This window comes from Orbicella franksi, chromosome 2 (genome assembly GCF_964199315.1).
Source record: "Orbicella franksi chromosome 2, jaOrbFran1.1, whole genome shotgun sequence".
Classification (NCBI taxonomy): domain Eukaryota; kingdom Metazoa; phylum Cnidaria; class Anthozoa; order Scleractinia; family Merulinidae; genus Orbicella; species Orbicella franksi.
Window position 1 is genome coordinate 10383961 of NC_138146.1, and position 19960 is coordinate 10403920.

Here is a 19960-nt window from a genome sequence, read left to right on the forward strand (position 1 = left end):
ATGTTTTCCAAACCTGCAACCAAGACAACCGCGCGCTGCTTTCAATTATGATGCTTAAGGATGTCATTCTAAAGCTGAAGTCAGACTTTGCCTAAAATTACCGAGCTTAAAAGTCACCATCTTTATTAACCTATCACTACTCACGATGAATGCGATAGCGTGTATCCTAGCAGTATGCCGGACACCTATCATATATGAACTCAGTTAAATGACCTTGCCCTCCATGAGTTCTCCTAGCTCAGTGGATAGAGCCCCCGCCCGGCGTTCGGCAGGTTATGGATTCGATTCCTGTCGGGGACTCAGAATTTTTCTTTTTCCCACGCTTGTGTCATGTTGATTAATTCACCTTCCCAAATCTGTCTTTTATAGGCAAATGCTCACCAAATCGACTTGTGAGGCTTCGACCGGTTTCACCGATTTGCTGAGCATTTGCGAAGCATACGCAAGAACACTCCTGGATTTCCTGTTGCCCGACCTTTCAACTCTACGGGCTATACTCTCAGAGATGTCCAGGTGCGTGGTATGCGTTTGTGTAGTAGCACCAACATCCAGCGAAAACAACAGGAGATGAGGCTGATTTTTTGGCTAGGAACAGTGCAGCCGCGTGGACTAAACATAAACTTCAGCTACATTTAAACAATGCACGCGCAATTTCTCTACGTGCGCGCGCCCACTAACGTAGTTACTAATCTACTGCGTATTTTAACGGTTTTTTAACACTAAAGAAGTGTCATATACCCGAAACGTATGTCTTTTCATGAACGTTTTTGACACTTTCCGAAATTTATACATCCAGCATCGCTTCAATCGTTTTTAACCAAGTGTTACGCATTAGCAACGACGTTTTAGTCTACCAATATATTTTTTATCTGTGATATTTATGTCACATCATTTGCCGGTCTAAAAGACTTCCCTATGAAGGTCAATCAATAAATATCGGCATGATTTCAGTAAAGAGTACAGCGCCCTACACCAAAATTCTCAAAGAAAACTCAGCAACAGAGATTGTTTTGGATTGTTGATTTATCAATTTTGTAGAGTGTTTAATTTTGAAAGGCCCTTAGTTTTATTTTCCTGTTTAATTTAAGTAAAATGCCCGGAAAATAGTATTGCTAACACGTGGAGTCGCTGACTACAACACTGTATTAAAAAAACAACAATCATAAACGACTTGATGAACAGGCGAATTTTGACGAAAATAATGCAAGAGAATCAAAAAATGTCTACTAAAGTCAAATGGAGAACGAAGTTTTCGCGTTGTTGTTTCTCTACCCGTCTTGGTGGGAATAATTTTTTTCTCTCACGCAACACCACAAAACGCTACAACATAATCAAGGACAAATTTGCTATTGCCTACTACAGCGTTTACATGTAAATAATTTTAAGCTTTTTGAAAACTTAAACTTTGAAAGTCTATAAGATGTAAAAGTTAGATCAAAAGGAAAGGATTGCTCGAATCTAATATTTCCGATAAAATGCTCGATTACTGAAGTTCTCGCGTTAAAGTGAAACGTGCTAATTCGCAACCTTGTGTACTGGGAAGGAGAAACAAGGATATAAACCAGGAAGCAAATTTCCTGGGCAAATTCAAAGTCAAGTAGAAAAGGGTAAGACATTAATAACGAAATTTTTTAATCACAAATCTGTTATTAACTTATTACGAGCTTCAACAGCAGCGATAAGCCGCCATAAACACCAAAAAATTAAAGGCTATTTAGGTCTCATATTTCAACCAAATTTTGGAAGCCTTCGAAAATTTCGTTTGAAGCGTAAACTGAGATATCCTAGGCAATTTTTACATATGTTTTAGTACAATGTATGGCTAGAGTCTTACGGTAAACCAAATTTTGGTACATGCCTAAGATTTTAATAGCAACTTTCCGCAAAACATAGATTAAAGATTAAAGCAGTTCTATATAACATTAAAGCAGTTCTAGGATATGAATATTTGCGTTCAAGATTACTCCTAAGTCGAATATCTACAATCAACCTACAAGTAAAACCCTGTATAAACCAATGCATTGGAAAATATTTTAGCTCGCTTTCTTCTTTTTTGCTTGCAAGCGAAGTTTTGAGAACGGCCTATTTTTTCTTAAATTTTGGCTGTTTTGAAGTTTCCTTCAGGAAAAATCATTCACACGGAACTCAAATCATTCTGTCTGAATTCAAATCTTTCACACTAAGTTTCACAACAATATACATACTCAGGGGTTGGTTCACGATCTTCTTCAGAGTCCTCATACTAGGGGGGTGTACAAGTGCATACCAAGTTTAAATCACCCACAAAAAATTGGAATCAATCACACCGAATTCAAATCATTCACACAGAACTCAAATCATTCACTTGGAATTCAAATCTTTCAAACCAACTTTCACAACACCCACACCAGATTTCACAACACTCATACCAAATTTAAATTTCCACACCGAATTTTAATCTTGTCAAATGATCGCGTTTGGCTTTGAATTCTAAACGTCTCTCAGGAGTCTCTTTGCCGAGACCAAACGCCGCCACAGACTAGCCAGGAACATTTCACAAGTATTTGGCAATTGTTTCCTTTTGTATTAATTTTAATCTAAACACTGAATTTATTGTTCTTACGTGGACCACATTAAAATAGTTCACCAAATTCAAGTGTTCACACGATGTTTAAATCTTCACACCGATTTGAAAACTTTACACCAAATTGAAATCTTTACACCGGATTCAAATCTTCACACGGACTTCAAATCTTTACACCAAATCGAAGTCTTCCCACCAAATTGAAATCTTTAACTCAAATTCAAATCTTCACAGGAGTTCAACATCTCGGACCAAATTGAAATTTTTAACTTCTCCGGTCAGCGTTTACGTTTTAAACTTGTGCTCAATTTGGCACCACGTTTAATGGCTCTGTTCCGGGATAATTTCATAGCCATGTTTTGTTCTTTTTGTTGTTCGCAAGCCTCTGAAAGTGCTAATTTTTGATCTAGTTGTGGAAAAGGTGGGTTATTGAGTCCTTGAGCTAGTTGTACGCGCAGTTCATTTTTTTTGCTGTTTATTTTCAAACGACAACGATTTGGGGCTATGTGCTCCCCTTTAAATAATAACAGGGTTGGCTAGTGTTTTTTGAGTAGATGGTACCTTTACAGGGATGTTTTAGTTTGGACCTGTACAGTAGTTTTGTGTTGAAATATGGGTATAAAGTATACTCGATCGATTTTTAACTCAGATTTCAAAATTGGTTTCATTTATCTTTTATTTAGAGCTTCTAGTTTCCCTTTTATTTTTTTGGGCACAGGGTTATAAAAGTGGCTGAGGACTTTGTAACAAATGTAAAATGATTTTGCTCTCGGACTTAATTTATATATAAGCAAAAACCTTAGGACGAACTTTTTCACTGTTCCCGCGCGAATCCTTATAGCAGCCATCTGAATTTGCTTTCCATGGCAATCAAGGCTTGGTTTTCAGTTTTTGTTATTGTTTTGAGTGGTCAGCTGACCGCAATAGTCGTTTCCAATGATGATATCTACGTCAAGATTTTCTGATGATTGGAAACAAACTTTGAGTCCTTTTAATTCAGAAGGTATCTTTACATGCTTCGTCCTAACTGATAGTGGTGGAGAAATAATAATAAACTAACTAGCTCTTTTATCTTGATATTCTCTTTTTCCGTTAATAACGAAAATGAGAACATATCGTATGTTTTTTGAGTACTTTGAAATGAGCCCAATGTAGTCACGTACAGGAATTCTTTTCTCATTGTTTTTAGTTCAAGTTTGTGCTTCATATCTTGAGTAGTAAGGGTTCTTTGTGATCCTGTATCGAACAGCATGAAAGCTTGAAGATGTTGTTTACCGGCTCCACTTAGATTTGTAGAATTAAGGGAATGCATGGCTCCCATGTGGGTTCTGTTCTTCGTATTTGTGGTATTTGTAGGCGACTGAATACTGTTTCAATTTCTAGGTTTTTTTTATTTGATATGATAAGTTTTGCCCTGGAGTTTTAACCGCGCGGCCATAGGCACAACGAGGTTCATGGTTTTCCGTGGTTTATTTTTTATTTTTTATTAACCGCGTGGGCATCGACCGAGCGCGGTTCATGGTTTACCCGTTGTTTATTTTTTAATTTTTTTCTTTCGGTTTGTCGGTAACGAGACCCAAAATTCCACCCGGCCAAATTTTCAATGACGCAACCTATGCTGTTTACTCGCCAAAAGCATTACTAAAAAACGCCTTGAATAACGGAAGTCTTAAATTATGTGATTCGTGTGACTAGTTTTCTAGCCCTTTACTCGTGGAAAACATCAACGAAATTTAATCATGACTTTTAAGAAAGAAAGTAATTGTTAATACTGTTTTTATCGAATCGTTACTATGGTTCATATCGTGCATGCCCATACATATCCCGAAGAAACTTCTACATAAGACCATTACGTCATCGGAGATTTCAGAACGTCTACGACTGATAGTGCAATAATAGAGTTTGTGTTATCAAGTGATGTGATGTCTACTGTAGCAAAAGAATCATCAAGGACTGCTTTGAAAGATGCAATACCTTGCAACTGTAGTGGTCAGCAAACAGTTAATTTTTGAAAGCGTGGTTATAAGATCTAAAAGATCTTCTTGTTTTTTTTTACTCTTGTCAGTAACCAGACCCAAACTTCCACTCGCCAAATTTTGAAAAACGTAACCTGTGATGTTTACTTGCCAAAACCTGTTGAAAGATCAATACAAGGACAATGTTACGGTTATTGTTTTTTACTTTGGGTAAAATATATTTTCTTTTGGTTTTATCGAAGCGTTGGATTCGAAGCGAAATAATAAATACGCGAAAAAAAGGTATTACGTCAGCCAAGGAATGGGCTGAACTTGCAGCTTTTATTTTCGGTTCGTGAGAAATAAAATTGTGTTTACCTTGCAAGTTTATTTCGGCAGAAGCGACCGTCGTTAATTTATTTGCAATTTTTTCGAGTATTTTCTAAGGTTTTAAGCAAATGAAGTAAATTCTTTGCCTGTTTCATCGCAGCGCGCTCGGTTATCAGAAGGAAAATTAAATATTTGCAAGCCAAGCGAAGAACAAGGATTACGTCATTGGTAGGGAAATAACCACCGTACTAAAGAGAGCCGTGCTAACGAAAGTCTTAAATTATGTGACTCATGTGATTTCTTTCTAGCCCTTTACTCGTGGAAAACACCAATGAAATTTAATCATGACTTTTAAGAAAGAAAGCAATTGTTAGTAGTGTTGTTATTTTATTGCTTATATCGTTCATATCGTTCATGTCCATACATATCCCGACATATGACATCTTTGTTGGCGTTAAAGGATAGATCCCCTTTTTTCTATCTACTGATGTAATTTTATTACATTTCTCTTGGGGGTGTGTTTCCGCGAAGTAGGGGCATGCTCGTTATACTTTTGCCTTTCTGTTGAGGAATATTTGTTTTTGTTAAGCATTGGTTGGTAGAGCGCCAGTGGTTGGGACCAATACTTCTCCGTCCATAGCAGGAGATGTGGAATCTTCCAGAAAGGATATGTGGCTTTTCTCTCGTGTTTCAATTTCTTGTCTTATGGCTACCCTTAATCTATCCAGGGAGCTATGTGCTAAAGGATCCGCTCGTGTATTTTCCTTAGGAGTATGAGAATAAGCAAACTTCCATATGATTCAGTCAGTATTCCAAGTATTTCTAAGCCATGATTATTGGCTTCGCATGTATCGTAAAATTCCCTTAAATATTTAGCGTCAATTGATGGTCCGTGGAGGTGTGAAGAAGATATCATCTTGTTAGGTCCGTTTTCGCTCAAAAGTATAGTGTCAAGTATTTACAGCTTCAAGTAGTTAAAACTGTGTTTCTGAGGTAATCGGAAGGTCTAAAGCGAAAATTGCCATTTGACATCCATTTTTTTTTCAAATATATAGTTTCAAATCGTAAACACTAGGGAAAGCTTTGTTTCTGAGGGAAATTGGAGGTATGAAGTAAAACATCATCTTTTTAGGTCCGTTTAGATCAAAAGTAGTGTCAAGTATTAAGAGCTCTAAGTAGCTTAAACTGTGCTTCTGATGTAATTAATAAGTATAAAAGGAAAATCGTTACTTCGCGTCCGTTTTCGCTTAAATGTGGAGCTTGAAGTCTTTAAACATAGTGGTAGCGAAAACTGTGTTTTTGATCCAAATTTGAGGTATGAAACGAAAATCAACATTTCTCATGCGATTACACTCAAACGTAATGTTTAAAGCGTTTACAACTTGTAGTAGCTCAAAATGCGTTTTTGAAGCATTTGAGAGGCACGAAGCGAAAATCAGCACTTCTCATGGAATGTCACTCCAATCTGCAGTTGTGTCTTTAGATCTTTTAGTTTCTAAACCTGTGTTTTTGAGGTAATTGGCAGGTATGAAGCTAAAATAATCATTTTACGCCCGTTTTAGCTTAAAAGTTAAGTTTTATGGGTTTACAGGTTTAAGCAGGTAAATGTGTAATTCTGAGGAATTTGGAAGGTCTAAATAGAAAATCGTTAGTTTAATTCCGTTTTTGCTCAAAAAGACGGTTTCAAGTCCTCACAGCTTGTAGTATTTAAAACTGTTTGTGAGCTAATGGGAGGTTTATAGCGAAGATTGTGCTTTAAAATGCACAGTTGTAGTGGCTAAATCTGTGTTTTTGAGCCAATTTGGAAGTATGAAACGGAAATGACCATTTCTTATGCGATTTCACTTAAATCTGCAGTTTCGATTCTTTACAGCTTCGTGTACCTTAAACTTCTTTCTAAGGTAATGGGAGATTTAGAGCGAAAATTGTCATTTTAAGACTATTTCCGCATAAATGTGCAGTTTCAAGTCTTTACCGCTTGTAGTATCTAAAACTGTGTTTCCGAGGTAATTGAGAGGAATAGAGAGAAAATCGACATTTTGCATCGCTGAAATGGAAAGTATCAATTATCTACAGCTCTCAGTAGCTAAAACTGCGTCTTTGAGGCAATTGGAAGATCTGGAGCCAAAATCAACATTTCTCGTGCACTTTCACCCAGATCTTCGGATACAAGTCTTTCTGCTTCTGGTAATCGTCATTTGGCGTCATTTTTTGCTTCAAAATGTAGTTTCAAATGTTTCAAGCTTTAAGTAGCTGAAACTTTGTTTCTGAGGGAATTTGGAGGAATAAAGTAAAACTCATCTTTTTAGGTCCGTTTTGTCTGAAAAGTACAGTCTCCAGAATTCACAGCTTGAAGTAGCTAAAACTGTGTTTCTGAGGTAATTGGCAGGTATAAACCGAAAATCGTCACTTTGCGGCCTTTTTCGCTAAAATGTCCAATTTGAAGTCTTCACACCTTGTAATAGCTTTTTTTATGCCAAATTGGACGGATGAAACAAAAATCGACATTTCTCATGCCATTACACTCAAATGTGCAGTTTAAAGGGTTTATAGCTTGTTTTTGAAGCAATTGAGAGGTAGGAAGAGAAAATCAACATTTTTGAGGGAATGTCACATAAATCTGCAGCTACGTCACTCGAAGTTCCCCTTTTCCTTTTTCGAGTGACCGAATACTGCGTTGCCAGCTTTGGTGTTAACGATTAAACCACGTCAAACTAATACACAAAGTAACAACTGAGCAGCGTTTCAATGAGAAGTATTGAAGGTAGTAATCTTTACTTGACTGAAATTATATCCCACATCGGTGAGCGAGTCGCCTCATCGACTGATGAAATTAATTGGCGGTTTCAGTAAGTACCACAGAGTCTACACACGGGTACCTATAGCTACCTCACCCAGCACCCCTTCCCGCAAGATTAATTGGTAAATTGAAATTAATTAATAGCCAAACATTAAAGTTCACACCTTATATTATTTTGTTATTGCGTTATTGCCTTAGCGAACAGGAGCCCTCTAACCCATCCCAATAGCGCACTCTGCACCAAAAAGGTACATTCGCTTCTTTTCCTGGTTAATAAGGTTGTTGGAAAGGTGAAGGTAAGGGAGGGGGGAGGGGGGCTTGGAAACATATGTAAAGAAAATGAAGGTAAAGGTAAAATTGTAACGTAAGGTCAAATTGGGGCGCCTTCAAAAAAAAATTACAGTTCATGGATTGGGGGAGGGTTTTTTTTTTGAATATTGCTTAATTTTCCTCCAACCCACCCCTATGCTTAATTAATGAACGGTGTCATTTAGGACTGAGATTATCTTTCTAGTTGTTTGGTCTTAGGACGAAGGTCATTGTTTTCAACAACCTGTGAGTATTGCATTGCTATTGTGTCAATGTCACTGTCAGCATTCAAATGGTGCTGCACAATCTGGATAAAAACTACTTTTTCTAGCAATGTCCACCTGCTTACATTGTCTTCAGAGAACTGCTTGAGGATAATTGTTTTCTACACGCATTCTCTGTTGTTATCTGATGTGTTCGTTGTTCCCTTGTGATTATCTGGATGGAAAAACTCATTTGTTCCTTTCTCTTTCCATTCGTGTTTTCACATCCAATACATCGACATTTCTCAGAGCAACCCTTAACAGCTGGAAAACGCTTGCACCTTTTTCTAAACCTATCACAGCAGGTAATGTTGCTCTCTTTTTTCCTTGCACCTTGCCCACAACGTCAACATTCACCGACTGGAGGATCTGTGTTGCTGTAAGACGGTTGTGTGTCACTTCATGGCTGAATCGTTGCGATGTGGTCCACAGCATCATAGTGACTTGTACCTAAATGTTCAAAGGCCGCAAAAATGGGTAGGCATTAAAGATTTTCCCTGGGACTGACTGGTATCACTGCACATTTTTGATTGGTGTCATGATATTAATTGGAATCTTAAGGACTCTCGCCCTTATTGTTTCTGCGCATCCTTACTTCGCACGCAAATTCACACGCCACGTCATGGATGAGAGCGCGCGCTTACTATAAAAATGAGCAATAATACGGCAGTTGACCATTGTCATAGCTTTGCCTGGATTTAACGATCTTGGACGTTCGGTGACCCCTAATATTCTTTCCAGAAACAGATATTATTTACAATTCTCTCCGCATTGCCCAAAAATGAATAAACTTCCAATGTGGGAAGCTAAAAAAAGTGCTGAATGGCGGAAGGTAAAAAAAATTTTAAGATCTCTTTCCACGGGACATCAAGTTCTGCCATCTTGCGGCTGCAAGGCGTGTGAAACTATGATCGCTAAATGCGAACTTGTTCTTTAAGAAACCTTGCCAGTTGACTAAATTCACTTAATAGTTCCACTAGAACAATATTTGGCGGAGAACATTTCACTTCAAAGATCTAATTGCAATATTTTAGGGCTTACAGACACCGTGGCCTTATTCGCTAACGAAGCCCGATTTTCCCAGATTTAGGGTGTTCTTTGGGGCATGTTCTCTCCAAAATGGAGTCGGTGACCCCCATTTTTTTACATTCCTCATATAACTAACTCATCAACTTACAGTGGTGAAAGTTTCAAAAAAAAAAATCAACCTTGGAACTTCGCGCGAACGTCCTTAAATGACAAGTTGTTTATATTGAAATCTTAACCGTATCGTAAAGTTGTAGTCTCGAGCCGTATCAGTTTCTGTGTAATGACAGAGGTCAGTAACTTGCTTATGATTCGGTCAGTATTCCAAGTATTTCTAAGCCACGAATTTTGGCTTCGCACGTATCGTGAAATTCCCCTAAATTTTTAGTGTTACTTGATGGCCCGTGAAGGTATGAAGAAGATATCATCTTGCTAGGTCCGTTTTCGCTCAAAAGTACAGTATCAAGTATTTACAGCTTCAAGTAGCTAAAATTGTGTTTCTGAGGTAATCGGAGGGTCTAAAGCGAAAATTGCCATTTGGCGTCCGTTTCTTTTAAAACATGTAGTTTCAAATCTTTAAAGCTAGGTAAAACTTTGTTTCTGAGGCAAATTGGCGGTGTGAAGAAAGAACGAAACAGAACGGACACAACCCTCCAAACAGGACACCAACTAAGGAGACCTAGTTTAAGAGGAGACAGAGCAAAAATCTAATACAAAGTAAGACCTAAATATTGAAGGACAGCTGACCAGCAGCAACAGAAGCGATAACAACACGAGCACCCCGTTGACGATTAAAAAAACAACGGCGACGAGAGGACTCTAAACGCTTGAAGAACAACGGAAGGTTGAACTTCACACGCGCCTTCACACACTCGATGACAGACAAAGCGCCAGGCTGGATACCGCGAAAACGGAAGTCATTCCTAGACCGCCAAATGAAGAATTTGCACACATTCAGAATGTAAACAAAAACGCGAGGAGTAGCACGTAACTCATCAGGATTCAGGCCAAAGAGAGAACGAGGGACGAGCAGAACAGGAGACATCGCACTAAAGGAGAACATCAGCGATTGAAGCCAGGACAGAACACTTTGAGCCAAAGGACAAGCATAAAACAAGTGAGACAAAGACTCAACGGGAGCACCACAGAAACACGGAAGAGGGACAGGAAGGCCAAAACAGGAAAGACGCTCAGCAGTGTAGAGGACACCGTGAGCAATCTTCCAATTGAAATCTAACACTTGGCGATCCAGGTGAAAAAAGGGCAAAGAATGCCACGTAGAGGGCCAGCAGAGCAAACCGAACACGGGAGCAAACTTTTCAACACAATAGGGGTCAGCAAGTCTATCGGACAACAAAAACAGATAACAGGACTTCGTAGTCATAGAACAGACACGAACACAAAAATGAGGATCGGCAGTACCAAAGACCAAAGAAGATCGGGAGGTGGAAAAGGCACCTCTAAGCTCACGGCAAGCCAAAACCAAACACTTGTAGAAAGGAGGGAGATCACCAGGTGGAAAGGAAAACGGGGAGGAGAACACATCAAGGGGAGAGGCACTGAAATACAAATCAAACCAAAAGGACATAAACGAAGCCCAACCAGAACGGGAGGAAGTAAAGCGCTTCACCCATTGAGCGGAAAGGGACCAGACTTTCAACTTAACATCTACAACAGAAAAGCCGCCAAAAAGGGGCGGCTGGACAACCACAGCACGAGAGACAAGGTCACGTTTGCCACTCCAAAAGAAGTTAAACACCAAGGTACAAAGCTCATACATGACACGAGGCGGCATGAAAACAAGGGAAGCAACATACCAAATACGAGACAAGGCAAGCGCGTTGATAACAAGAGCCTTCCCACGAAGGGACAGGGAACGAGAACGCCAAGAGGAGAGAACCTTGTCTACAGCATCAATACGAGGCCGCCAATTGTCTTCAACCAGGTCCCCAATACCAATGAACACACCTAGGACCTTTAGCTTAGACGAGGACCAATCAAGGTCAACGGGAGGATCCAAACGGCCGCGCCAGGTATCAAGCCAAAGGCCCTTGGACTTACCATGATTTAACTTTGAACCAGAGGCTTTCTCGTACAAATCGTAGGTGTCAAGGGGAGCTTTGATGGAGTCGTCAGATGAAAAGACAAGAGAGGTATCATCGGCGTATTGGGAAATGGGTAACAAAAATGATGACCCAGGAAGAGAAAGACCATAAATGCGGGGGTTACAACGGATATTTACAGCGAGAACTTCAGAAACAAGCACATACAGCAAAGGGGAGAGAGGACAGCCTTGAAGCACACCATGAGATAGATCAAAGAAGAGGGACAGATAACCATTAACATTAACAGCACTTTGAACACGATTGTAGAAAAGGTTGATCCATGAGATGAAAGAAGGACCAAAACCCATAGTAGATAGAGTGGACCGCATGAAAACCCAGTCCACCCTGTCAGAAGCCTTTTCTTGGTCTAGCGAAAGAATAGCGACAGGCACATCAAAGGAGGTAGAGTAGTAGACGACATCACGAAGGAAAGCCACATGTTCACCAATAAACCTACCAGGGACCCTGCAAGTCTGGTCTTTATCGACAAACAAATGTATGAATTTCAAAAGGCGACCAGCAATGACACGCGCAGCTAATTTATAATCCACATTAAGAAGGGAGATTGGACGTCAATTCTTAGGATCCAAACGATCACCCTTCTTGAACGATAGAGAAATGACGTCACGACGCTGAGACAAGGAGAGACAACTAGCGTCAAAACACGAGTTAAGGACGTTGACCAAATCAGGACCAAGGACAGGCCAGAATTTCAAATAAAACTCCATGGGAAGGCCATCAAGGCCAGGAGCCTTACGCCTGGCCATACCCTGAAGGGCAGTAAGAGATTCCGCGACAGTCAGGTGTCCTTCACAAAGGGCAGCCATGTCAGGAGACAGAGAGGAAGAGACATTCTCAAGGAGAGAAGCACGAATAACAGGATCAGTTGAAGTGGCAGAAAATAAAGAAGTATAGAAAGCACCAAAAGCCGCACACAACTCAGCGGGGGAAGAGACAATGGTAGCATCGTCCAACTTGATCGCAGAAATCCAGCGATCAGCCCCGCACTTCTTTTCAAGCCTAAAGAAATAGGCGGAGAAAATCTCACCTTCTTCAACCCACCGAGCCCTAGAGCGGACCTGGGCCCCTCTAGCAGCCTCAAGATCCAATTTGGCCAATTCTGCAAGGGCCAAATGATACGGGCGAACACAAGAGGAAGAGCCACCATCAATTTTCACCTTCAAATGATCAATCAAACGGACGAGAAGATCTCTACCGTTAGAACGAGCTTTGGATCTCTGACAAAAGTACTTGATCGTAAGACCTTTAATGAGACTCTTGCCCCCCTCCCACCACTTGGCAAGGGAAGAGAAACGAGAGACTGAGGAGCGCCAGTTATGCCAGGCAACAGTAATAAGATCACAATACTCAACCTCAGATAAAGTAGAAGTATTTAATTTCCACAATCCAGGACCAGGGGGAACAACATCAGGAATAGACAACGACAAAAGAAGAGCACAATGGTCAGAAAAAGGACAGGACACAATGTCACAGGGGGAAACAGAAGGCACCCAAACATAGGGTACCCCGAAGAGGTCAATTCGGGAGGCTATAGAGCCATCCCACCTAGTCCAAGTAAAGCCAGAAGAGTCGGGGTGAAGGTACCGCCAGATATCAACGACACAGCAAGTGTCAAACAGGCAGCCAAGCGAACAGAGCTCTCACGACTGGAATCAAGTGGATCAGAGCCACCAGGATCCTTTAACCGATCAAAAACGGTATTAAAGTCACCCACAAGAAGGGTGGGGACAGAAGGATCAATCCCGTGAGAAACATTCTCAAGGAACTGGTCACGATCAGGGTTGCGATTAGGCGCATAGAGACAACAAGCACGAAACGACTTGCCATAGAAGGAAAACTGATATTGAAGAAGGCGGCCATCTGCGTCAGACCACGAGTCCACAAGGGAAAACGAGGGACGATATAGGATTACACAGCCACGGGAGTCATTGGAACCAGGAGAAACACGAGACAAGAAACCAGAAGAGGAAAACCACGAGGTACAATCTGCTAGGGGGACACAGTGAGTCTGCTGCAGACAGACCGCACCAACAGTAAGAGGCAAGGACCGCAACCACTGAATGAGGCCAGTCCTTGTAGACTGGTCTCTAATCCCATTGCAGTGAAGAGAAAGGACAGACAAGGCCATGGTGGGAGAGAAGGTGGAGAACAGCAAACAACAATTGGAATTTGGCACAGAACAAGTAAATTGAGACACAATTTGGACCCAGACGCCACAAATAATTTGGAATTTGGAACCAGAGACATACAACAGCAACAATTGGTACACTACAGAGCTTAGTTAGATTAACTAAGTAATATATGTTATTGATATTTATTCCTACATTCACTACAATTATCATACTTAAGTTGTGAAATAAGTTAAAGTATACACTAGAAATAATAATGGGAAATTAGGACCAAAGAACAACACAATTGGGAGTTAGGACAACAAAAGAACCGTTTTGGAAGACGACTTAAAGTTCGAGGAGGACCTTAAACGGGCTAAACTGGCAGCAGCAGAAACATCAGAAGGTAAACGATAATTTGGAATTTGGAACAATTGGTATACTACGGAGTTTAGTTAAATTAACTAAGCAACAGATATTAATAACATCAATTCCTATTTTCACACAGATAATAACTGGAAATTTGGACCAAAGAACAACACAATTGAGAATTTGGACAACAATAGAACCAGCCAAACCAACAAAAACATTCAATAAAGCAATAAAAGCGGAAAAAGCCATCATGTTTTGGAGGAAGGCTTCAAGTTCGAGGAGGACCTCCAACAAGCGAGATTGGCAGCAGCAGAAACACCAGAAGGTAAATGGGGGCCTGGAATGCGAGAGGCCTTGCGGCCACGCGCTTTGGATTTGGACCGAGAACTACCATCAGAGGACGAAAGATCAGAAGCGACACGCTTACGAGCAGACGAAGGTTCCACCATAACACTATCTTGAGATTGCACACTACAACTCTCACCAGATGACGAAACAGCAACAAGGCTATGAGAAGTCTGGAGGACAGTTTCACAGGCTTCGTTCACAACCCCAGACAAACCAACCAAAACCGACTGACTTGGGGAACCATCCGACTGACTCTGAAGCTCGTTCACCTGGTTGAACCTCTCATCAACAGGAAGCGAAACGAGATGGGAGGCATCAGACGTCTGCAAAGGTCGCGGAGACAAAAAATCAAAAAGACGAGCCCTGCTACGAACAGCAGGATCAGCGGAAGAAGTACCAGCAGCAGAATCATCTGCAGCAGTAACATCAGCAGCAGAACCGTCAGCAGCAGAGACATCAGCAGGAGAAGGGTCGGCAACATTCGTAACTACATCATTAACTTCAGTAGCGACACCACCCAAGTCATTAGCGACGACATTACCAACATCAACATCTGAGGTAACCGATTGGAAGTCATCATCATCGAGCACAACTTGCTCCCAACGACGACGATTAGGACAGGAGTCAGAAGCGTGACCCCCTTTACACTTGAAGCGTACAGTGGGACAATTGCGAGCAAAATGCCCCACCCCTTTACAAGCTAAGCATTTCCCTTTGTAAGGACAACTGAAGGCAATGTGAGTGCCTTCCTTACAGATGTCACAATAAGTAGGCTGACCACGATACCAGATCTTACAACGGTACGAATTAATCATTACAAACCGAGGGATAGAACTCTTAAGGTTGATACGGACAACACGCGTACCAGTCGCAATTTCAGGAAGATTGGTCCAATGTTGGAAACGAACACCTTGAATAGTACCAAAGGAACCTAGCGCATCGCTAATGTACGAATTTGGCGCATCATAGCGGTAATTATAAACAACAACATTGACCCAGTCTGGAGGGGGAGGAGGGAGGGGGGACCACAGCCACTTTGACACTGTTCATATCCAACTCACCCCTAAGTCGTACAATCTCACAGGCAGTCCTATCTTCGAAGGTGACTCGGGCAACCTTGTTAGGACATTGCTGAATGGCAAGAACTTTGATGTTTTGAGCAGCAAAATGCTCCACGATAGACTTTGCAATATCCGCATTAGAGGCATCCTCAGCAAAACAATTAACCTTTAAATCAGCCGTGCAAGTCATATAGTTGCCAGGCATGACTAGAAAAAAAGGGGAAAATGCAAAACAAACACACCCAAAGGGGCGATCCAGAAGGTTAAGCCCGGATGGGCGGGACACCCAACCGGATGGGTGACCCGGCTTAACTAATCAGCTAGATGGGCCAGCACCGGCGAACAAGAAACCACAAAGGAAATAAGACGGGCAAGCAGCCGGATGGGCGGCCGGATGGGTGGCCGAGCTTAACCCACAAGAAGAAATACACAAGGCAATCAGAACACTGATGCGATTGTTTGAGAGAAAATGGCTCAAGTCCGAAAACGGAGAGAGCCAAAGAAAAACCACAAGGCAGAGAAGAAAGCGAGGAAAGTTTCGCAAGACGTTGCTTACCCTGGGTTAGGCAAGAAATGCCAGCCTAAGTCCTCAGGGGGGTTACGACAAGACGCGAAATCAGAATTAATACTCACAAATCCTCCTGTCTTGTAGGTCACCAGAACTTGATTCTGTTTGCGAAGATTGAAGATAAACTCCAAGCAACATTAACTTACCAAGAGCCAATGGTGGAAAGCCGAAATAACGGTCGCATAACATAGAAGTCGTGGAAAAATATGAATTTCCTTTTCAAATCTCTGTATTTCTATTATGCAAATTATAGCAAAGTTACATAACGTTCAAGAAGTTGGGAGTGTCAAAAACAGAAAGGGAGTAAACGAAAAATATTATTTGTCTATCTACGCAATAAATAATTCTGTTTTCTTAGTGCACATGAAATATGTATTTTTCCTTTTTTGTATGAAAAAATTAACTTTTCAGTTGTAGCGTGATTTGTAGGTTTCACATTCTGCATTACTGTGGTTCAGGCATATAGGCTTGTGATCACTACAGTAGGACTCCAGTGTACCGGTAGATTGCACATGTTGTGGTATTTTTGTACAAAAGTGATCTATTTGTGTACGCTAGTCAGTAGTATCCCGGTTAATCAACTGTCTGTAGCCTCTGTTTGTGATTAGAAATGCTTTGAGAGCTTTTTTGTTCCGTAGTTTCCTGCATCAGGTTAATATTGAAATCTCCAGGCAATATAGTAGGAATTGTAGGTTCTGTCAATACTCAGAATACTGACTTACGGAGATGAGTAAGAGCTTCAATCAGTTGTGAAATTCTAACAGTTTTTGACCGGTAGATACCCACCCCATGAATATTTGGAACTGGATGGCTAAGAACTGTTACAGTAATTTCCACATTATTTACATTAAATCTGTACGGAATTTCAGTGCAATTTAAATCATTCTTAATGTACAGAGCAGTTCCATACCCAGTTCTGATGTTAGACTGACTAAAGTCATTTCTGTACAGAGTAGGAGGAAGGCTTACCTTTTGTCCCAGATGATAACGCGTTCATTTCAACACACTACTTTCTTCCTGTGGCCGGTCGATTCGTTGTCGTCCAAAGATGTCCATAGCTGCGCTCTTTACCGAAACCTAAACCTCCATCCAACTACCACTTTGTTTCCGAAAGTCTCGAGAGGCCCCATGGTCCGTGATTTGCATTCAAAACACCGCATATTTCGAAGTTTTCGTAGTCGTGGGTGAAACAAGAAAAAATCAGCAAAGTGTAACGCTAACGAATAGGCCCTTTGCAGGTAAGCCATCACGTGAGCTACTTTTCACAAAATTATTGGCTATAACTGAACGAATCCCAGAAATTTATTCATTTATTTTTTTTATTTTATTTAAAAATAAAAACAAAATAAATAACTAAAAATAATGCCAGAAATGGTAAAAGCATGTCGAAAATATCAAAATGGCCAAGTTTGAGGCCCCCATCAACAGAGAATGAGATTTTATGACGGTCTCAATTTTTGAAAGAATAAGAATATGAAGATTTGTATGCAAAAAGTTGTTGGAGAGCAAGGCCTTGCTCCCAAGCAACATTTTCCATAGAAATCCTATAAATTTTCCGAAAATTCAAACTGTGGTGTAAACTCACTCGTTAATTCCTGGGGCCTCAAACTTGGCCACTTTGGTATTTTCGATGCGCTCTTTCCATTTCCGGCATTCTTTAAGTTATAGCCCATAATACAAAAATTTTTTAGGAAAAATTTGGTCACACGACCCCAACTACAAAGTGCCCATTTGCAGTACTTCATGTTCGCGGTCTTAAAGGGTATTCACGTGCTTTATTTGCCAAACCCATAAAGGGAGTGCCCGGTTACCCGGGGAGCATTTTGGTTTGACCGTTGACAAATCGTTGCTGACTACCCCCGGTCGGGCTAATTATAGTTACCCAACAACGCGAAAGTGTCCTAACTTTTGTGACGCGGCTGTTTTCGAATTTGCGAGCGAAACAATCTCCAAATAAATGTATCGTTGCGAAGGCGTTGTGGACGGAATCGCTTAGCGAGTGAACTGACATGGAACTTCAACATCTCTTGTTCGATTCTACGGAGGAATTGAGCCGGCAGGGTTATTTTCAGTGGATTTATTCGCTTCGAGCGGCGGGCACTCCGGAAATCAGTGTCCGGCCTTGTCTTTCTTTTAGTAGTGGAACCCACAGAACGATAACTCGCCGAAATCGCGTTAGATCGGCCCGAGGAGCTGGCAAACAACAAAGAATAAAACACAGCAACAGAGTAAGTAGATTTTATTCACAAAATATAAGAATAATTGGCTTTTCAAGCAAAGCCGTTGCATTCCCATACAAACCTTTATAAATTCAAACCGTGGTAACACAACACCTCCGTATGCTGCAAGGCGAGAGTCATGTTTCGCGTGGTCAAATTCGGTCGTTATGTAATAGTACATGCCATATGTCACGTTAGCCTGAACGTTCGCATAAAAAGGAAAAAAAAAAAGGATAACATTAAGAGCTTGGGCCGCCTGTGTTCAGGGTTCAAATGTATTGATACTCCTTAGCGGCTTGTTTATTTCTTGCCTTAATCGTGTCTGTAAGAGAGACCAGAAAGTTCCAAAGTTAGTGGCTTTAATACTCCGCAAATTGTAAATTTGTAACAAAAGAAACCAGGAAAGTGCTCAAATATTGCTGCAGACTCCGTGGCACCTAATCAAAATCGGATATTAATTTAATCAGTCTTTGTGGAGACTCATTCATATCGACCAAGTAGCGCTGTTTATTTTCAATACTTTTCGTTGAAACGCTTCTCAGCCATCAATATCGTTGTGTGTTCATTTTGAATTGTTTTATTGTTAACAACAAAGGTGGCAACAGAAGAAGAAAGTGGTGTTTCGTGACTATCTAATAATTAAATTAGTTCTTGTTCATCGGTAAAAATTGGCATTTTTAGTAAAACAACATCGTTTCTGTTCCGTTTCTTCATCACTACATCAGATATTTAACTTTCTTTCATTTACCTCCAAAAAACAAGCACTTCTTCCGTGTGTTGGAGAAAACAAGGATTTCATATTACATGCCTTTGGGAGGAAAACAAAAGTATCAAGTTACAAAGTTGGCGTGGAGAGCTAAATTGTCACGTTTGCTGCTTCAACGTATTATTGAATTTAAAATGAACGAAAATCAACGTAAAACACGAGGAGTAATTAACTTGTACGTAATTTTTTGGACCTTGAATGAAAATACAACCTTGAAACAAACACACTGCAAAGGGGAAAAGCCCTAGCAGACTACCAAGGTAGACACAAAGCGGAAGTGAACCGAGCAGGGGTGAGTACTTATGGGACTACCGTACCAGAGCTATCAGTTGCGCTCTGCACTATCTGAGATTGTCTCACTAGTTAGTGCAGAGTGCACTATCGGGATGGTTATGGGAGCTGCCTGCCGCTAAGGAACTAAGGCGCTATTTCGCTATGGCCCTATGGCGCTATTGCGCTAAGGTGTAAACTTTAATGATTGTTTAATTAATTAATTTCAATTAATTGATTAGTCTAGAGGTAAGGAAGTAGTGGGGGTAGGGTGGGAAAGGTACATGTGTACTCTACGTAAAACACATTCCATCGCCGTCACTTAGCTTTCAACATCGCCAAGTTATATATTTGTTTCAGGTAACCCCTTGCTCTCCTTGTGGTACCATTCTCCTTAGAACAAAACTAATCTGTCCTAAACGCATGTGCAGATTAGTTAGCGTTCGTGGCTTCTATATTAGGTAAAGGATACATTGCATACGGAATCACGCACAAATGTTGTGGTTTTCCTTATGGTAGAGCTCAACGTGTAAGACGCATGCGTTCTAGCGTCGTTAGTGTTATACACTATCTTTCCACGCAGTATTTTATATATCATGTCATGTGACCAAGGACGGCAGTTATTTTTCAGGTAGCGCCAATTGTCCCTTTTTATTGCAAAAGTGAAACGTTACTGTGGCCGCGTAGCTTTTAGAATTACACACAGATCGGTTCAACAAATATCATCTGCTATTTTCAATCGACAATAGTGTGCTTGTCAGGGTTGAAATGTATTGCTTCTCCTCAAGGGCTTGTTTATTTCTTGCCTTAATTGTGTCTGTAAGAGAGACCAAAAAGTTCCCAAGTTAGTGGCTTTGATACTCCGCAAATTGTAAA

General features: G+C 40.7%; 1 protein-coding gene across 1 annotated transcript; it reads right to left on the bottom strand.

The window, feature by feature from the left end:
- Positions 1–9652: 9652 nt before the first annotated feature.
- LOC145479978 (uncharacterized) lies at positions 9653–11680 on the bottom strand. Its single transcript, XM_081458467.1, has one exon. The coding sequence runs from the start codon at positions 11678–11680 to the stop codon at positions 9971–9973; it is 1710 nt and encodes a 569-aa protein (XP_081314593.1). The 3' UTR covers positions 9653–9970.
- Positions 11681–19960: the final 8280 nt, after the last annotated feature.